Below are 17,007 nucleotides of genomic sequence, written 5' to 3'. Positions count from 1 at the left end.
GTATATGAGTGGATATACTGACCACAGTACTTATACTACATGTCTATGGACTGTGGGGGAAACCGGAGCACCCAGTGGAAACCCGGAGAACATGGAAACTCCATCACATAAGGTCTACATTATAACATACTATAAAATATGCAATTGTCTTGAATGGGGTGAAATGCAACAATTAATACAGATGCACGAGCGAAGGAAGCCCCTTTTTCTAGTAAATGATCCTATCGTCAATAGTTATAGACTGATGATTGTCTGAGGTCACGTGACTGAAAACTACAGAGCATCCGGAAAGTATTCATAGCACTTCACTTTTTTTTTTTTCTTTTGAAAAAACACATGTACATAAGTATTGACAGCCTTTGCCGTGAAGCTCTAAATTGAGTTCAGGTACATTCTGTTTCCACTGATCATTCTTGAGACGTTTCAGCAGCTTAATTGGAGCAGCTTAATTTACCTGTGGTAAATTCAGTTGATTGGACATGATTTGAAAAGGCTTATATATGTCTATATAAGGTCCCAGGGTTGACAGTGCATGTCAAAGCACAAACCAAGCATAAAGACAAAGGAATTGTCTGTAGACCTCCGAGACAGGATCATCTCGGCACAAGGCTGGGGAAGGTTACAGAAAAATTTCTGCTGCTATGAAAGTTCCAATGAGCACAGTGGCCTCCATTATATGTTAGTGGAAGATGTTTGTAATCACCAGGACTCTTTCTAGAGCTGGCCGGTCTCTTTCTAGAGCTGAGTGATCAAGGGAGAAGGGCCTTAGTCAGGGAGGTGATCAATAATCCGATGGTTACTCTGTCTGAGCTCCAGCGTTCTTCTGTGGAGAGAGGAGAACCTTACAGAAGGACAACCATCTGTGCAGCAATCCACCAATCTGGCCTGTATGGTAGAGTGGCCAGACGGAAGCAACTCCCCGCCTGGAATTGGCCAAAAGGCATCTGAAGGACTCTCAGACCATACAAACTAAATTCTTTGGTCTGATGAGACTAAAATTTAACTCTCTGGAGTGAATGCCAGGCGTTACGTTTGGAGAAAATCAGGCACCGCTTATCACCAGCTTAATACCATTCCTACAGTGAAGCATGGTGGTGGTGGTACACCATGTAAAGATGATAGCAGCAATTTACATCCTGAATGAAAACCTGCTTCAGAGTGCTCTTGATCTCAGACTGGAGCGATGGTTCATCTTCCTGCAGACTATCTTTTATCAGTTATCTGCGGCTCAAGTGACTGCATTCTGTATTTAGCTTTTCGCTTGTACGGTGGCTCTGAACTGTCAAAACACTTCTCAAAATGCTTTTCAGATGCGAAAAACAAACAAACAAACTCAGTAGAGGGCGAAAGTTTCAGAGGCAGTGTGTCAATACGATTCATACAATGTGAGGTGAAATTTATGTTCTACTGTGCAAAAATTTCGGATTAAGTGCGCAATAACCTTTAAATAGTTTGATTGACAGGATATTGTCTGATCACATGCTCAGATGTTACCAGATATACTTGCATACGTAATAGGCAGTCAAAAGATGGCCGCTGAATGAAATAATTTGCCTTAAAGCAACTTTGGCATACTTTTCTAACAATTCAACAGCCTGTTATCAATTACTCCTTTCTATACTCTCCACAGCTTTAAGAAATCCAGCGTTCAGACCTGAAGAGAATGACGATGGTGATGAAGAAAACACCAGTACAGTGCGGCCGAACTCAGGAAGCACCACAACAAAATCAAACACCAGTCAGAGTGGAAAGTCTTCCCATCTCTACTACGTGATCACATCGAGTCCTGCAAACATGCCAGGTCAGTGGCATGGACCGGGCCGGACCGCGGGCCACAACACCAGTATGTGTTAAGTTCCCTTCATTACACTTCAGTTCTGATGATCTTACTCCTCTTACTTTTCATGCTAACAAACTAAATGTAGCAGTAGTGTACTAGCTGGGTGAGATACTGTACATTGCATAGTTTATAAAACACAAATGTATGATTTTAATTAGATTTATAATCAAATGTCTACAAATTAGCTTTCTATATCATTCAGATTACAAAATATCATTCAGATAAAAAATAATACATAATCCACATAATCGATTTGTGTTGGAAGAACATGAAGGAATTAGGCTAACTTCGTTTTTACAAATTTAAGTGGATTGAACATAAAACAATTAATTGCCCCCCCCCCCCCCCCCCCAAAGAAATCAAGAATTGTGTTGCTCAGCTCAATTTAAATAAGTACAACAATAATAACAAACAGCAAATGTCATTTTTTGAGAGTATCTTCATAATTATGTATTTGCTCAGCCAATTTTTGCTAAGTATATTGGAAATTATTTTAAGAATTGATCAGGTTAAGTCTAATTTCAAAGTCAAGGCAATGTGCTATATTTATATTGTATTAATATATATTAATATAAATTTATTTGTTTATAATGCTCAAAAATGCTTCATATATAGTAATACAAAGCAATTTTTTTCACGTACAAGCACAAAATGAATTGATCAGAAGTGGTTGTAAAGATATTTATATTACAAAGTAAATTCCAAAAATAAATAAATAAATAACTTTAAAAATGTATATATTATTATGGAAAATCTATTTGGAATTGTAATATTTCACAGCTTTTCAGGTTGCGACTGGAAGGGCATCCACTGCTATTATATTAACAAACTTTGCCTTGATTTGCACGCTGATGTCTTCTACTTTGTCCCCTATTCGTTAAGTGACATTATGTACATTTTTTAAAAATCTGTTTAATTCACAAAATTTAAGACCAAAGGTTACATTAAAATAGAAATGAGAAACTCTGTTAAAGGCATTCCCCAACCCTTCCCAATCATTTTCCCTCTGGCGGGCCAAATCAAAGGATACAAAGGGCCAACTTTGGCCTGCAGGCCCTGGTTTGGGCATCTCTGCCTTAAACATTGAGTTTAAATAACTATTTATGAAAATCCCAGGAAGCAAATTTTAAACAATTTTAGCTGATACAGTATATCTCAGAAGGATACATAGTCTAAAAACAGTCACACAATTTTCACAACTTATATTCTATATGGTATAATATATTCTGTTTATATTGTCTGGAAAACTATATAGAATATTTGCTACAATTATAATCTTGTTAAAGATTATTTGATCAATTCCATGTAAATTCATTATGATTTTACAACTTTTATTATTATATTTCTAGAGTTAACCACTCTTTATTTAAGTTAGTGATCTCAAACTCAATTCCTGGAGAGCTGCAGCTCTGCAGATTTTTGCTCCAACCACATCCAACTCACATCTGCTTAATAGTCTGTAGTAGGCTGTTTCTCAATGAACTCGGGAGATCGCGAGAACAGAGAACGCGTCCTCTGAGAAATGAGATGCTGTGTTCTTCCCTTGTTCTTCCTGATGGTCGCATGACCTTCACACGTTTTTAACAGAACATTTTTTAAACATTACAGCATTCATACAATGAGTTATTGTTTTTCCCTTTTTCACAATATATACTATGCATAAATACCATACAAATTTACAGTGCACAACACAAATAAAAAAAACCTTCATGTGTTCATGCCTTTATTAAGATTTTCATGGTGAAGTTTACTTTCACCGTTTTATTTAGGGAAACTTCTGTGATAAATAAGTTATATCTCTGAACTTTAATAATAAATCTATATAAAATGCTACGCTTCCCACTCCTTAACTCAGTTGCAATGACTTCTGGGACTTCTCAAGCGAGTTTTGCGCTCTAGTCTGCATCGATGCGTCCCTCGACATCAAGAACACATCCGGGTACTTTTACGCGTCCTCCGTTCTTGTGGTCATGAGTTTTGGAACTGAACTTTGCCAGTTGATGATGAAGTTACGTGAGAACACGAGGACCTAAGATCGCTGAAGAACACATATTGAGAAACAGCCGTAGTCTTGAACACCTTGATTAGTTGGATCAGCTGTGTTTGATTAGGATTGGAGCAAAACTATGCAGAGCTGCGGCCCTCGAGGAATTCAGTTTGAGATCCATGATTTAAATAATCCCTTTCAGTACAGCTTCAAATATAAGACTCCAATTGTCTAATAAATGTGTCATGTTTTACAGTGTGGACCATCTATGCATTAGCTGCCCTGCTAACGCTAACAGTCATAGCCATGGTTGCTAAGCTGCTCCTGCATCTTACTGTAAAGTAAGTACATGTGCTACAAAGAACATCCTAAGCCACTAGTCAAAATAGCACTGAAATCTCACTTGTGATTATTTCCACTGAGAGGTACAGTATGGTACAGTATTTGCCGGTAAGGGTCACCTTTATCAGGCTTGCATTTCCACTGGCAAAAGGGTACCAATGGTGGGCATGGTGTACGACAGAAAATTTCAGTCGACGTCATTCTCGCTCGAGGAAATGTCAAAGTAAAGCTGTACAGGTCGTTCACATATCATATGAGAAGAACTTCTCACAAAACAGAAGCTTAAACATAAATACTTGTGTATAAATGTTCATTACTAGCCTTTCTATGAACATGATTTGATTATAACTTCAGATAAATGACAGTGCGAAATAGCCTACTGTAATGGCTGCGATTATAGAAAATAAATAAATAAATGCAACGTATATGAACACATACAGCCCCAAACAGTCTCGGATATGTTATCAATTGCAGAAAAACTACACACAACATACATTTAGTCCTTATTTAGGTTTAAAAACAACACGCAACATATTCACAGTCAGTGCAAACCTCTCATCTGTATCTTTAATCTTCACCAGCACATGTAACTTCTGTTAGAAAGTATTCCGTCATTCCGAGTTCATAACAGTCCAAAAGGCGATGATAATAGTTCAACATGGCAGCTTGTTCATGTTTTAGGTTGCTGAAAGAATCATTTGCTCCTTTGTTTTTTTGTGCTTCACTCTCGCGTTTGTCCATTTCTGAAAGGATTGGATGTCAGAAGCACTTCAATAATCACACACACACAATATGATCATGAGCTCAAGAAGTTTGTTATTTTTTTAAATATAGACGTGTGACAAGGCTAGAAAGTGAAACCGCTTACGCTTTAGCTGGCCTTGTAAACAACACAGGGTATGTTCTGCTCTTCTTCTTGGCTTTTTGGCTGTCCATCAAGACGACGACAAGGTATGTTTGAACTCAGGTCGATCATGGCTCATTATTATATGTATATATTATTACGGTGTATTTAAAATAGCAATTCCTTTGTTTTCATTCTCTTTGCTTGTGCACAAGCTAGTGACGTATCTATGTACACCAATAGCATTCAGCTGCGCATCTTGCTCCGCCTTTTGGTACCCTTTTGTTGTGCTAGGTAACCTTCCAAAAGGAAGTGGTGCAGTACGGTTTGCTTTTTTCGTACCTTTTGACCCTTTGACGCCCTAAAAGCATACCGAACCGTATCATACCGTACCGTACTGTACCATACCACTTAGTAGAAATGGGCCATATCAGTTGAAAAATTGGGAACAATATATTTTGGATGTTTATTAATGTTAATTCAAACAGCTCCAGTCTGTGGCAAGACAACAAAAGCGGGGACTGTCCCCAGAAAACAGAAACATCTGATCACCCAAATAATAAAGTGTCCTATAAAGAATCATGATGATTAAATTGACTAGCTTATCTTCCACATTGAAGGTTTTATTGCTGTTAAAAGGACACGGTGATTTGATTTGCTGCTTTATTAGGGCTCTGTTGTCAGATTTATAGTGTCCGTTTTGCTCTATATTGACATCTTCCTGCACATTTTGCATGTCATTTGTTTTATAACCAGAAGCATCCATAAACTTTTGATATATTTCAACAGTCTTTTTATCCCTTCTCAGGTCCCCATCCATCCCGTCAATAAGCGGGTCAGAATCATGCGCACAGAGCACTACATCTGAACCCTGGATCATCCTCTACAGACCTTCCACCATCTCTCTGTTTAAGAAGAAGCTCAAGAACCACCACGGAGACCTCAGCCCACTTGTGGGAAACTAACCTCAACGCCTCTGACCTCTATGGCTGCTTTAGCCCCACAAAGGATGTATACACTGTACGCAATGCTGGTCTTCTGCTGCTGGGCTATAAGAAAGACATCCAACCGAAATGACCCGAGCAGGCCTCAGTTGATCGATTGTTGGGTAACTAATGAATAAACTGTGCAAAAAAAGAGCTTGATTCCACTGGCTGAAGCGCTTACTCTCAATTTGCATCTCAACCAATCACCAATCATGTGACAGGTGCACATATAAACCAAGAGATTTGATTAGCAAAGGAGTTCTGGGATGTTTCCGTAGCTGCATATCAAATTAATGACCGTTTGGCAGAAAAAAATGGATAGTGGCTCAGCCGTTTCTGCAGGTGCTTTCACAGAAATGATCGACTGATAAGCGTCTGCATGAAAGAAAGCAGGAGACTCCCTGTGGAGCACACTCTGAAAGACAAAACCACTTACATAACCAAAATAATGCCACGGTGCCCAAGCAATCCCCTCTAGAGGAGAGATACGATTGTGTTTCAGACGCTCTTTAACCTCTAATGTAGGTCACCTGTTGTTGAGGAGCACAGAACTCCTTTCTTCAGCTGGCTGAATTGGTGGAGGATTGATGTCACAATCATGTCGAGAGCAATTCAGACTCAAAGTGAACAACAAAAAAGTCTCTCTTGAGAGAGAGAGATTCAGCAAGATGGACTGCGGAGAACCAAAGCCTGAAATTGCTACAAGTTGGGCAATGTTCAAAACGAGCTATGTTTGAGACATCCCTGTGGACCTCGCTTTCGTCTCTCATTGTTTGTGTTGGGTTTGATCTTTCTGCATTGCCTTTAAGTGCCTTCAGGATTGAAAAAAATACTAAAAAAACAAACAAAAAAAATCTTGTGTGTCTTCTAAGCTGTCACAATGTCTCAGTGATGTAAACAAGCATTAATCCTTCACACCATTGAATTGCAAATGAGAATAAGCACCACCGAGGAAGTGTTTTTTCTTCTTCTTGGGGATTCTTGAGATGAATCTAGTCTTGTGGGTGTCATTGGGCCATGTTATTCTTGTCAGGTTTTTCGACTTGAGCAAGAGAAGCGTTGTGATGAACATTGTGTAATTCTGTGTGGGAACAATCAAACGCCATCCCCTTTCAATCCACTCCCCAACAGAGGCAGTGGTGAAATTCTTCCAAAACAATTTGCTCTTTCTCTCCGTTCACCGCAACTTAAGCTCTCACATTCTGAAGCACATTTCCAGCCAGTCGAAAACCATACGGATCACTGCACTGCTAGCTGCGAGGATTGAGAACGTTTCTCAGAAGGAACTCTAGTTCTAGTTAAAGGAATAGTTCATCCAACAACTCAAAAACATACCGTCATTTTCTCTGTCTCATGACATCCCAAACCTGTAGGGTGACCTTGGAACGCAAAAGAAGAGGTTTTGAACTATTTTTGACCATACATTGAAAGTCAGAGGGATACAACACAAAATTTAGTTGTGGATGCCAACTATTAAAAGCTGACATACTAGCAACTCAGATGTGGTCAAGCTACACTTTCTACCCTATTGACTTCCATTTATGTGTATGCGCAAACAAAAGTTCATGAGGCAAGTTTCACATGTTGCTGTGTTCCAGATAGGCAAGGGCAGGTAAAAGATTCTGACAGTATGATATCCGTTGATAAAATCGTGACTTTTCCAAACCGCTGTAAATCTTCAAACTGATTTTTTGTCCCAAGCCTAGTTCCAAAGTTCAAGCTTGGTAAACTCGCATTACGTGAATGCATAAGACCAATACATGATCAAAACAAGACCTCTCTGCAAATGCTCGTTTTATCAGTGTCACATCACCTAGTTTTATCTTGCCCGTTTCACAACACCGTTTAACAGAATTTTGCATGATCAAACTCTAGTGTGACCACGGCTTTAGTGTGCCAGCTTCACTTGCTGGAACACCAGTTGGAATCCCGCTTAGAGTTTGTAGAGCTTTTGACTGTGGCCCTAGGCAATGGTAAGACAATTTTGAGGAGAGGGTTGCATGGTGGTTAACAGTGTAACACCTAACAGCAAGGTCGCTGATTCGAGTCTCGACTCGGCCAGTTGGTATTTGTGTAGAGTTTGCATGTTCTCCCCATGTTCGCATTAATAAACAAAATGGCTGTAGTGTATTTGTGTGAATCCGAGAGTGTATGGGTGTTTCCCAGTACTGGGTTGCAGCTGGAAGTGCATCAGCTGCATAAAACATTTGCTGTATAAGTTGGCGGTTCATTCCGCTTTGGCAACCCTGATAAATAAAAGGACTTAGCCGAAGGAAAATGAATGTATGAGTTTGAGGAGTCCCCCTTAAAACACAGGGTCAACTTAATTTCTAGAGCACTTTCAACCAACCACAATGGGTACATGTAAAGTGCTGTACATAAAAACACATAATACAAATGCAAACATACAAGGAACCCAAGTACAGGAGATGTTCTTATGGAGAGTTGAAGATTGTTCCAAAGTCTTGGAGCTGCTAGTGAAAAAGCTCTATCACCTCGACATTTCAAGCATGATCGTGGAACTTGCAAATAGAGTTGATCCTTAGAGCGAAGAGATCTCACAGGTTGGTGTATATTAATGAGCTCAGAAATATACTCAGGGGCCAGGCCATGGAGGGATTAAAACATACAGCAGTATATGTACTGAATTCTAAACTGGATCGGTAGCCAGTGTAGGGAAACCAGTACAGGTGTGATGTGGTCTCGTTTTTTTGTGCCTGTTAAAAGCCTGGCAGCTTCTGGACCAGCTGCAGTAGAGAGAGAGAGAGAGAGAGAGAGAGGCTTGAATCACACCCAGATACAATGTGTGTTACAATAATCCAGACGAGAAGAGATGAAGGTATGAACAACCTTATCCCTATATCTATCTTAACCCTACCCTATCCCTATGTCTCTATCTACCTATGACTCTTAATGGGTGTGAGGTTTAGAGGTTTTGAGTGTAATAGAGCCCAATTAGTAAGAGTTGTGTGGGAAAAGCCCAAAGTATGGATGGGCAGTACTGGCCAAAATTCTATTTCATAAGTAATTTTATTTCACCGTAACAATATATTTCACAATATCAACAAAAAGGTTAAAATAAAAAAAAACTTTAATACTTCATAAATAAAAAGGCCTGTAAATGTATTTCCCTAGTAGATGTTTTGTTCCTAGATAAAACTTTGTATTAGTGTAACACAATATTCCCAGAATAAATATCTTATGGGGCAGGCACTAGGACCCAGTTGGAGACACATAAGTTAGCCACACCCCCTAGTTTACATTAGATTAATACCATCATACTGCCCAGCCCTAGCCAAAAGTATACTTCGCCTGTCCACATTTTATGCACCATCTTTAAAATGTGATATTGGTCATCAGGTATTACCATGGGTTGCCCAAACTTGGTCCTGGAGGGCTTGTGTCCTGCAGATTTTAGCTCCACTTTTAGCTCAACACACCGGCACGGATGTTTCTAGAGAGCCTAGTAAGAGCTTGATTAGCTGCCCCGGTTTGTCTGATTGTGGTTAAAACAAAACTTTGCAGGACACTGGTCCTCCAGGACCGAGTTTGGGCACCCCTGCCATAGACACTTGCCTCTTGCTTTTGTATGCATAACATCCCAGCAAACAATTGTGTGTTTAATAGACATCTAAATGTAGACAGCTTGAATAAAAAAAAGGCTAAACTTGGGCTGTCAGTGAAAATCTAATAGACATTTAAGAATAGCCCAAAACTAGACTAGTCGTCAAATGGACAGATTAGACAGACTTAATATGTGTAGTTGTTCATTTTTGTTTATTTGATGACTAGTCTAGTTTTGGCCTATTCTTAGACGTCTATTAGATTTTCACTGACAGCCCAAATTTAACCTTGTTTCAGCCAAGACGACTATGTTTAGACGTCTATTAAACATCTATTATACATCTTTTTAAAACAATAAATGCTTGCTGAGATCTACACTGACAGTAAAATTAGGCTGCTTGCAGATGTTGTGTGTACAATGTGAATATTGAACCCAATGCGTTCTCCTGGTAATACTGCACATGGGTCACACTTGTCAATCTCTGGTCATCCCCAGTTAACTATATTTTTAAGCTATGTGGAATCAGCTATACATGCCACAGAAAAATAATAATGGTCAGGTCTTAAACTAGATTCCCCTGGCCTCATGTTAGTGACCAAACATGTAGTAACTTTTCCTTTTTATCAAAGATTATTTGGAGAACCAGTATGTATGCAAGTTTGAAGGAGCTATAGTGACACCAGTGGCCAATAAGTGAACTGCAGAGACAAATTTGGTGAATTCGGTTTTTGAGAAAGGCCATTTTAGCAATCAAATTACGCAGAGTTTACTCATTTACCAATTGTAATGAATGAGCCCCATTGTACCCAACTGACTTTCATTGTATAAACAAAAAATGTGATTGATGACAGAAATAGGTTGTTGCTAGATCGGATATGGTTACGGCCGGAAGTTAACAAGAATTATTTATATTATTTATCAAATTTCCCATTTATTGTATTTTATTAATGCCCACCCCCACCCCAACCCTAAACTCAACCATCACAGTACTGTAAAAAAATAATTAGTTATACAGCGTCATAAAAACTGCTACTATAATTGATATGCATATCGCACTTCCAGCCGGCCGTATATCCGATTGAGACTTGACCACAAAAATGTTATTTTTTTTGAGTGAACAAACATCAAATGTCATTTATCTTGCAGTTTTGTACTTAGTTCTGTGCATAATATGTAATGTAAGCTTCAGTGGGCCTTTATTTTAAAATTTCTTTTGACAGCAGTCAGCATACATTGATGATGAGCATTACCATCAGATTGAACAAAAAAGAAATTCACCACATTATGCACTTTATTACCAAAGTACTTACCTTGTATGTTTAACGAGAAACCAAAAGCATTTTTAAAAGCTTTGTACAATGATCATATCTCAACTTGCATCTTCAAAGTCACTATATTGTAGAACAGAACAACTCTCACACTCAATTCCTGGAGGGCCGCAGCTCTGCATAGTTTAGCTCCAACCCCCTCCAACTCACACCTGCTTAATAGGCTCTAGTCTTGAACACCTTGATTAGTTGGATCAGCTGTGTTTGATTAGGGTTGGAGCAAAACTCTGCAGAGCAGCGGCCCTCCAGAAATCCAGTTTGAGACCTATGCTGTAATACAACCTCAGTTAAATAAACACTCATTTTTTGACACTAGACTTTTATTTTACATCTCCCCTAAACAGTTAAGTTTCACACTTTTTAATCCATTCAGCTGATCTTCGGTTCTTGCGGGAGCATTTTTAGCTTAGCTTAGCATAAATCATTGAATCGGGTTAGACCATTAGCATCTTTTTCAAAAATGACCAAAGAGCAGGTGCAGTGATATTACGCAGCACCTGAAAATACACTGGAATGAGAGAGAATTTTTAAAACAGCGAAATTATCAAATCTTTTTCGAATCTCGAACTGAAATGCTTATGGTCTAATCTGTTTCAATGATTTATGCTAAGCTAAGCTAAAAGTGCTCCCAGGCAGACCTGTTTTTCAACTGAAAAAGGGTAAAACTCAACTTGTAATCTCTAAAATTATCCTATTTTCCAATAAAGTAGTGTTTCTTTAAGCTCAATCTAATGCAAACATGTCATATTTGTCTGACCTGATGCTGTATTTTAGGTCGTGTTCTCAACCTCGGTTAAATGAACACTCATTTTATTTTGACAATAGATTTTTATTTTACATCTCCCCTAAACAGTTAAGTTTCACAATTTTTAATTCATTCAACTGATCTCTGGCGGGAGCACATTTAGCTTAGCTTAGCATAAATCATTGAATCGGATTAGACCATTAGCGTTTCGTTCAAAAATTACCAAAGACTTTTGTTAATTTTCTTATTTTAGCTCGATATATCTGTCGTTAAATTGTGTACTAAGACTTACGGAAAATTCAAAGTTGCTGTTTTCTAAGCCAATATAGCTATTAAGTCTCTCGCATAATAATCAAGAGACTCTGCTGTCATACCATAGCTGTAGCAGGTGCAATGATATTAAGCAGTGCCTGAAAATACTCTGGAATTGGAAATAAATTTTTAAATAGGAAAATTATCAAATCTTTTTTTTTTAAATTGACCGAAATGCTAATGGTCTAATCCGTTTCAATGATCTATGCTAAGCTAAGCTAATAGTGCCACCTGCTTTTCGACGAAAAAATGGTAAAACTCAACTTGTAATCTCTAGGAGTCTTCTAAAATTAGCCTATTTTTTAAATAAAGTGGAGTGTTTCTTGAAACAAGTACTCACCTATCCAATCGAAACGCAAAGATGTCATATGTCTGACCTGATGCTGTATTTTGGTCGTGTTCTCATCTGCACTCTGTTAATTACTTCATACTTCGTCATACCCGAAGCTCTGCAGTGCCCAGGGCTGCCCATGCATACTAAAGTGTCACAGAGAGAGAAAGAGACAAACCCAAAGTGACAGGTTAAATCTAACAAGGTCACATTCGTCTGGAAAGGCTGGTGAATAATGCAGAAACCAGGCGTCCATTTAGATCGCAAAAACCCGAATGCCATAGCACTTTTAGCAGTGGAAAAAAGTGTCATATCCTTCCGTGGTTTATCACAATGTCAGTGGGCTTTCTTACTGAGAAACCGAGATAGGAATCCCAACAACTTTGGGAAAAGGGGATGCTTCCAGGGATAATAAAAATTTAAAAAAGATGTTGTTTTCATGGAATTGTAAATAAAATAGTGAGAATTTTAATTTATACCATAAATTATTGTTATTTTGGATGTCAAATGGGATATAATCTATCTTTTGTATAAGTACCTTTGTAGTTTTTATTTAATGTGTCCCAAGTGCGAAAATAAATATGCATGTTTCTTATGCCTGTCGTGTTTGACTTGTCACTTGTGCTTTCTTTATTAATGACGACATGCAGTCATTTACATAGAGAAGGGGGATTTACAATGCAAATGAGTTGCTTTAGGAGACTGAAATTTGCTTGCAAGATGACCAAAGTTGCACAAACAGCCACAGTTTTATTAAGCAGATATGACAAAGGGAGAAATATGCAAACAATCATTCAACTAGACAGACCTCCAAAACACTAACATCTGCTAAAGAGGGGAAAAAAGCGAAGGAAGGAAGAAATTCAGCTCTGATGTTTTTTTCGTTTCTCAAATGCTTATCAGATAAAATGACTACCAGACGCAGAGTGGATGCACAAACAAAGCCTGTATTACAGGCCCCATGTGTAAGCCATTTCCCCCTCTGTGTGTCTCAGTGTATGTGTGTGTAGTCCCAGCTGCCCACCTGCAGATGTTCATAGTATGAGGTGAAAATATTTACAAAGCAGCAACGTAACGCAAATACGATTCACAGGAAAAATTGTTGATTACGATAGCTACTTACCTGAATAAACTATTATCATTGAGTGTTGATTTAAATGGTGTTACCATAACCCGCATAAGCCTTTACTTATTAAATTTCCTCATAAGTCACTCAAATTATTATTTACACTGAGTTCAGTCTGAAGCATCATTATGAATACGAATCCTACAGTGACACCTACTGGTAGGAGTTACAAAACACTTCATTGTATTTAGTACTGTATGTAAGTGGCAACTGTCGCCTCACAGCAAGAAGGTTCGAGTCCCAGCTGGGTCAGTTGGCCTTTCTGTGTGTAGTCCAAAGACATGCACAATAGGTGAATTGAATATACTAAATTGGCCGTAGTGTATGAGTGTGTGTGTGAATGAGTGTGTATAGATGTTTCCTAGTGCTGGGTTGCAGCTGGAAGGCCATCTGCTGTGAAATACATATGCTGGATACCCTGCTGAAAAAAACAGCATAGACCAGCATGACTCCTATGCTGGTCTATGCTGGTCAATGCTGGTTTATCTGGTCTACCAGCTTGGTCTTGCTGGTGATGCTGGTCTACCAGCTTGGTCTTCTTAAAATCCATTTAATTGTTTGTTTCTGTTTAAATTAGAGAAATAAAAAAAAACTGAAACTGAAATTAAGCTAACATTGTCAAGCAGTCCTTTAAGAGAAGTATATTAATATATTGCAAATGTTTGGCCAGCAATAAAACATATACAACCTACTTTTTCGCCACAAATATATTACAATTCATTCATTCATTCATTTTCTTTTCGGCTTAGTCCCTTTATTAATCTGGGGTCGCCACAGCGGAATGAGCCACCCTTCCAGCCGCAACCCATCTCTGGGAAACATCCACACACACACTCATTGATTCACTACGTACAATTTAGCCTTCCCAATTCACCTGGGATAACATGCAAACTCCACACAGAAACGCCAACTGACCCAGCCGAGGCTCGAACCAGCGACCTTCTTGCTACCACAACAATAAATAGAGTAGTTTCAATATCCACATTGATAAATGATCATGCTTCAAATGCATTGATACATTTGCAAGATAATTACAGTACAATGTATTGTGGGGGTTGTTTAATCAAATAAAATTGCAGTAACATTCGAAAGCTGTTTGTTCATTTGTAGTTTCAATCTCAGTTACAACCCTTAAAGTCATAGTACATCTTACCTAGGGTAAGTTGGCGGTTCATTCCACTGTGGTGACCCTGATGAATAAAGGGACTAAGCCAAAGGGGAATAAATGAATGAAGGAACAAATACGATGGCATTTCTGTGTGGAGTTTGCAAGTTCTCCCCGTGTTCGCGTGGGTTTCCTCCGGCTGCTCCGGGTCCCCCCACAGTCCAAAGACATGTGGTACAGGTGAATTTAGTATGCTAAAATTCACCATAGTGTATGGGTGTGTGTGAATGTGTGTATGGATGTTTCCCAGCGGTGGGTTGCAGCTGGAAGGGCATCCACTGCATAAAAAATATGCTGGATAAGTTGGCAGTTCATTCCGCTGTGGTGACCTCAGATTAATAAAGGGACTAAGCCTAAAAGAAAATGAATGAATGAATGAATAAATATGAATTACAGGGAAAAAATTGTTGATTAGTAGTTACATTACTTACCTGAATAAACTATTATCTTTGAATGTTGATTTAAATGGTGTTTGTCTGATTATACCATAACCCAAATAAGCCTTTACTCATTAAATGACCTCATAATAAGTCACTCATAATCACTCATACTAAGTTCACTGCAGATTTCTACCAGCATGACTATGAATATGAATCCTACAGTGCCACCTACTGGTAGGAGTTACAGAACACTTCATTTTATTTGGGATGTGCTAAAAGTTTATTTAAACATGAATGGAAAGATGACCTGATATTTCAAGCAGTGTTAGCAGTAAAGCACTGAAATATATACACACGTGTTACTTTCATCTTAATGTGCTAAAGTGCCTTGAATTGCCAAAGCATAACCATTTTGGTTAATAAATATTCACTTCATGTTTATTTCTAAAGCGCTTTTACGATGTAGATTGTCAAAGAAGCTTAACATTGTCATTCTAGTAAATTGAAAATGTGTCAGTCCAATGATACTAAAATAATCAAATGGAATAAATATATTTATCAGTAAATCTGTGTAAAATCTTTAATGCCCAATACATTTATCACATAAAATGCACAGTAAAGAAAGAATAGTAAAATGAATAACATATTTAGCAATAAATCATTCTGTCTACTAAATATTTTCTGTCTATATTACAGTTATTATATATATTAAATAACATTTATTTCACAGTTCCCCGTCCTTTGTGTGACATAACAATGAAAAAAAGACAATTACAATATAAAAACAATAATATATCAAGTGAAGTTTGTAATACATATAAATTTATGAATAAAACATTTTATTTATATACACAGCAAAACCCAAACAGTTAAGGTAACTCAAACCATTTGAGGAAACCGATTGCAACAAAGTCATTTAAGTAAAACTAATCCTAATGAGTACTGTGAACTTAATCCATTTGAGTAAATGAAGCAATTTAAGCACAGTAAAACCCAATAAATGAAGAGAACTCAAACCAACTGAGTGCTGTAAAACCCAATAAGTTAAGGCAACTCAAACCGATCGAGGAAGCGATTGCTTTTTGAGTTAAAAAACTAATCTATACGAGTTCTGTGAACTTACTCCATTTAAGTTGAAGTAATGAGGTATTTAATTAACCCATTACCTTCAACACTGAGTTCAAAACTCAGCAGAATTAACTTTCAGTCAATTTTGAGTTACTACACTTATTTCATTTGATAAAGTTGACTGTTGGGTTTTACAGTGTATTATTTATATTTTATGCATTTTATTTATATTTATTTTTATTATTATACTTTTTATTTAAGAATTCATTTTAAATATTTTATCTCATTCATTCATTTTCTTTTCGGCTTAGTCCCTTTTATAATTTGGGGTCGCCACAGTAGAATGAACCGCCAACTTATCCAGCATATGTTTTATGCAGCAGATGCCCTTCCAGCCGCAACCCATCACTGGGAAACCCATACACACTCATTCGCACACATACATACACTATGGACAATTTAGCTTACCCAATTCACCTGTACCACATGTCTTTGGACTGTGGGGGAAACCAGAGCACGCGGAGGAAACCCACGCGAACGCCGCGAGAACATGCAAACTCCACACAGAAACGCCAACTGACCCAGCCGAGGCTTGAACCAGCAACCTTCTTGCTGTGAGGTGACAGCACTACCTACTGCACCAAACTAATAGATTCAAACTCTTTAATAGATATAGATAGACCCTCTTCTCACAAAAAAAAAACATTCAAAATTAATTTAATAACGTTAATTAATTTTCCTCCTACTTTGCGAGACAACATCCACAAAATAATAATAATAATAAAAATAAAAATAAGTAAAATTCATAAATATTTCAACAGTTTTTAAGCTAAGAAATACATAAATATATTTGAGTATAATAATTACAGTATATGATAGCCAACATTAGAGACAGTGTAAAACAGAGCAGTCAACTTATCAAATGAAAATGAGCGTAGTTAACTCAATATTTACTGAAAGTTAATTCTACTCTTTGAAAAGAGTTTTG

The 17,007-nt window shown here is 37.8% G+C and overlaps 1 protein-coding gene across 1 annotated transcript in view; it reads left to right on the top strand.

Moving 5' to 3' along the window:
• kremen1 (kringle containing transmembrane protein 1) overlaps positions 1–7,329 on the top strand; it is a 143,677-nt gene extending 136,348 nt beyond the window's left edge. Inside the window, exons 8-10 of the mRNA XM_056458934.1 lie at positions 1,631–1,843; positions 4,084–4,168; positions 5,822–7,329. Coding sequence (XP_056314909.1) covers positions 1,631–1,843; positions 4,084–4,168; positions 5,822–5,978 — 455 coding nt within the window. The 3' untranslated portion in view covers positions 5,979–7,329. The remainder of the gene's footprint in view (positions 1–1,630; positions 1,844–4,083; positions 4,169–5,821) is intronic.
• Positions 7,330–17,007: the final 9,678 nt, after the last annotated feature.

This window comes from Danio aesculapii, chromosome 5, assembly GCF_903798145.1.
Source record: "Danio aesculapii chromosome 5, fDanAes4.1, whole genome shotgun sequence".
NCBI classification, from domain to species: domain Eukaryota; kingdom Metazoa; phylum Chordata; class Actinopteri; order Cypriniformes; family Danionidae; genus Danio; species Danio aesculapii.
Note: the sequence above shows the minus strand (reverse complement) of the source record. Positions and strands in the feature narration are given on the sequence as shown.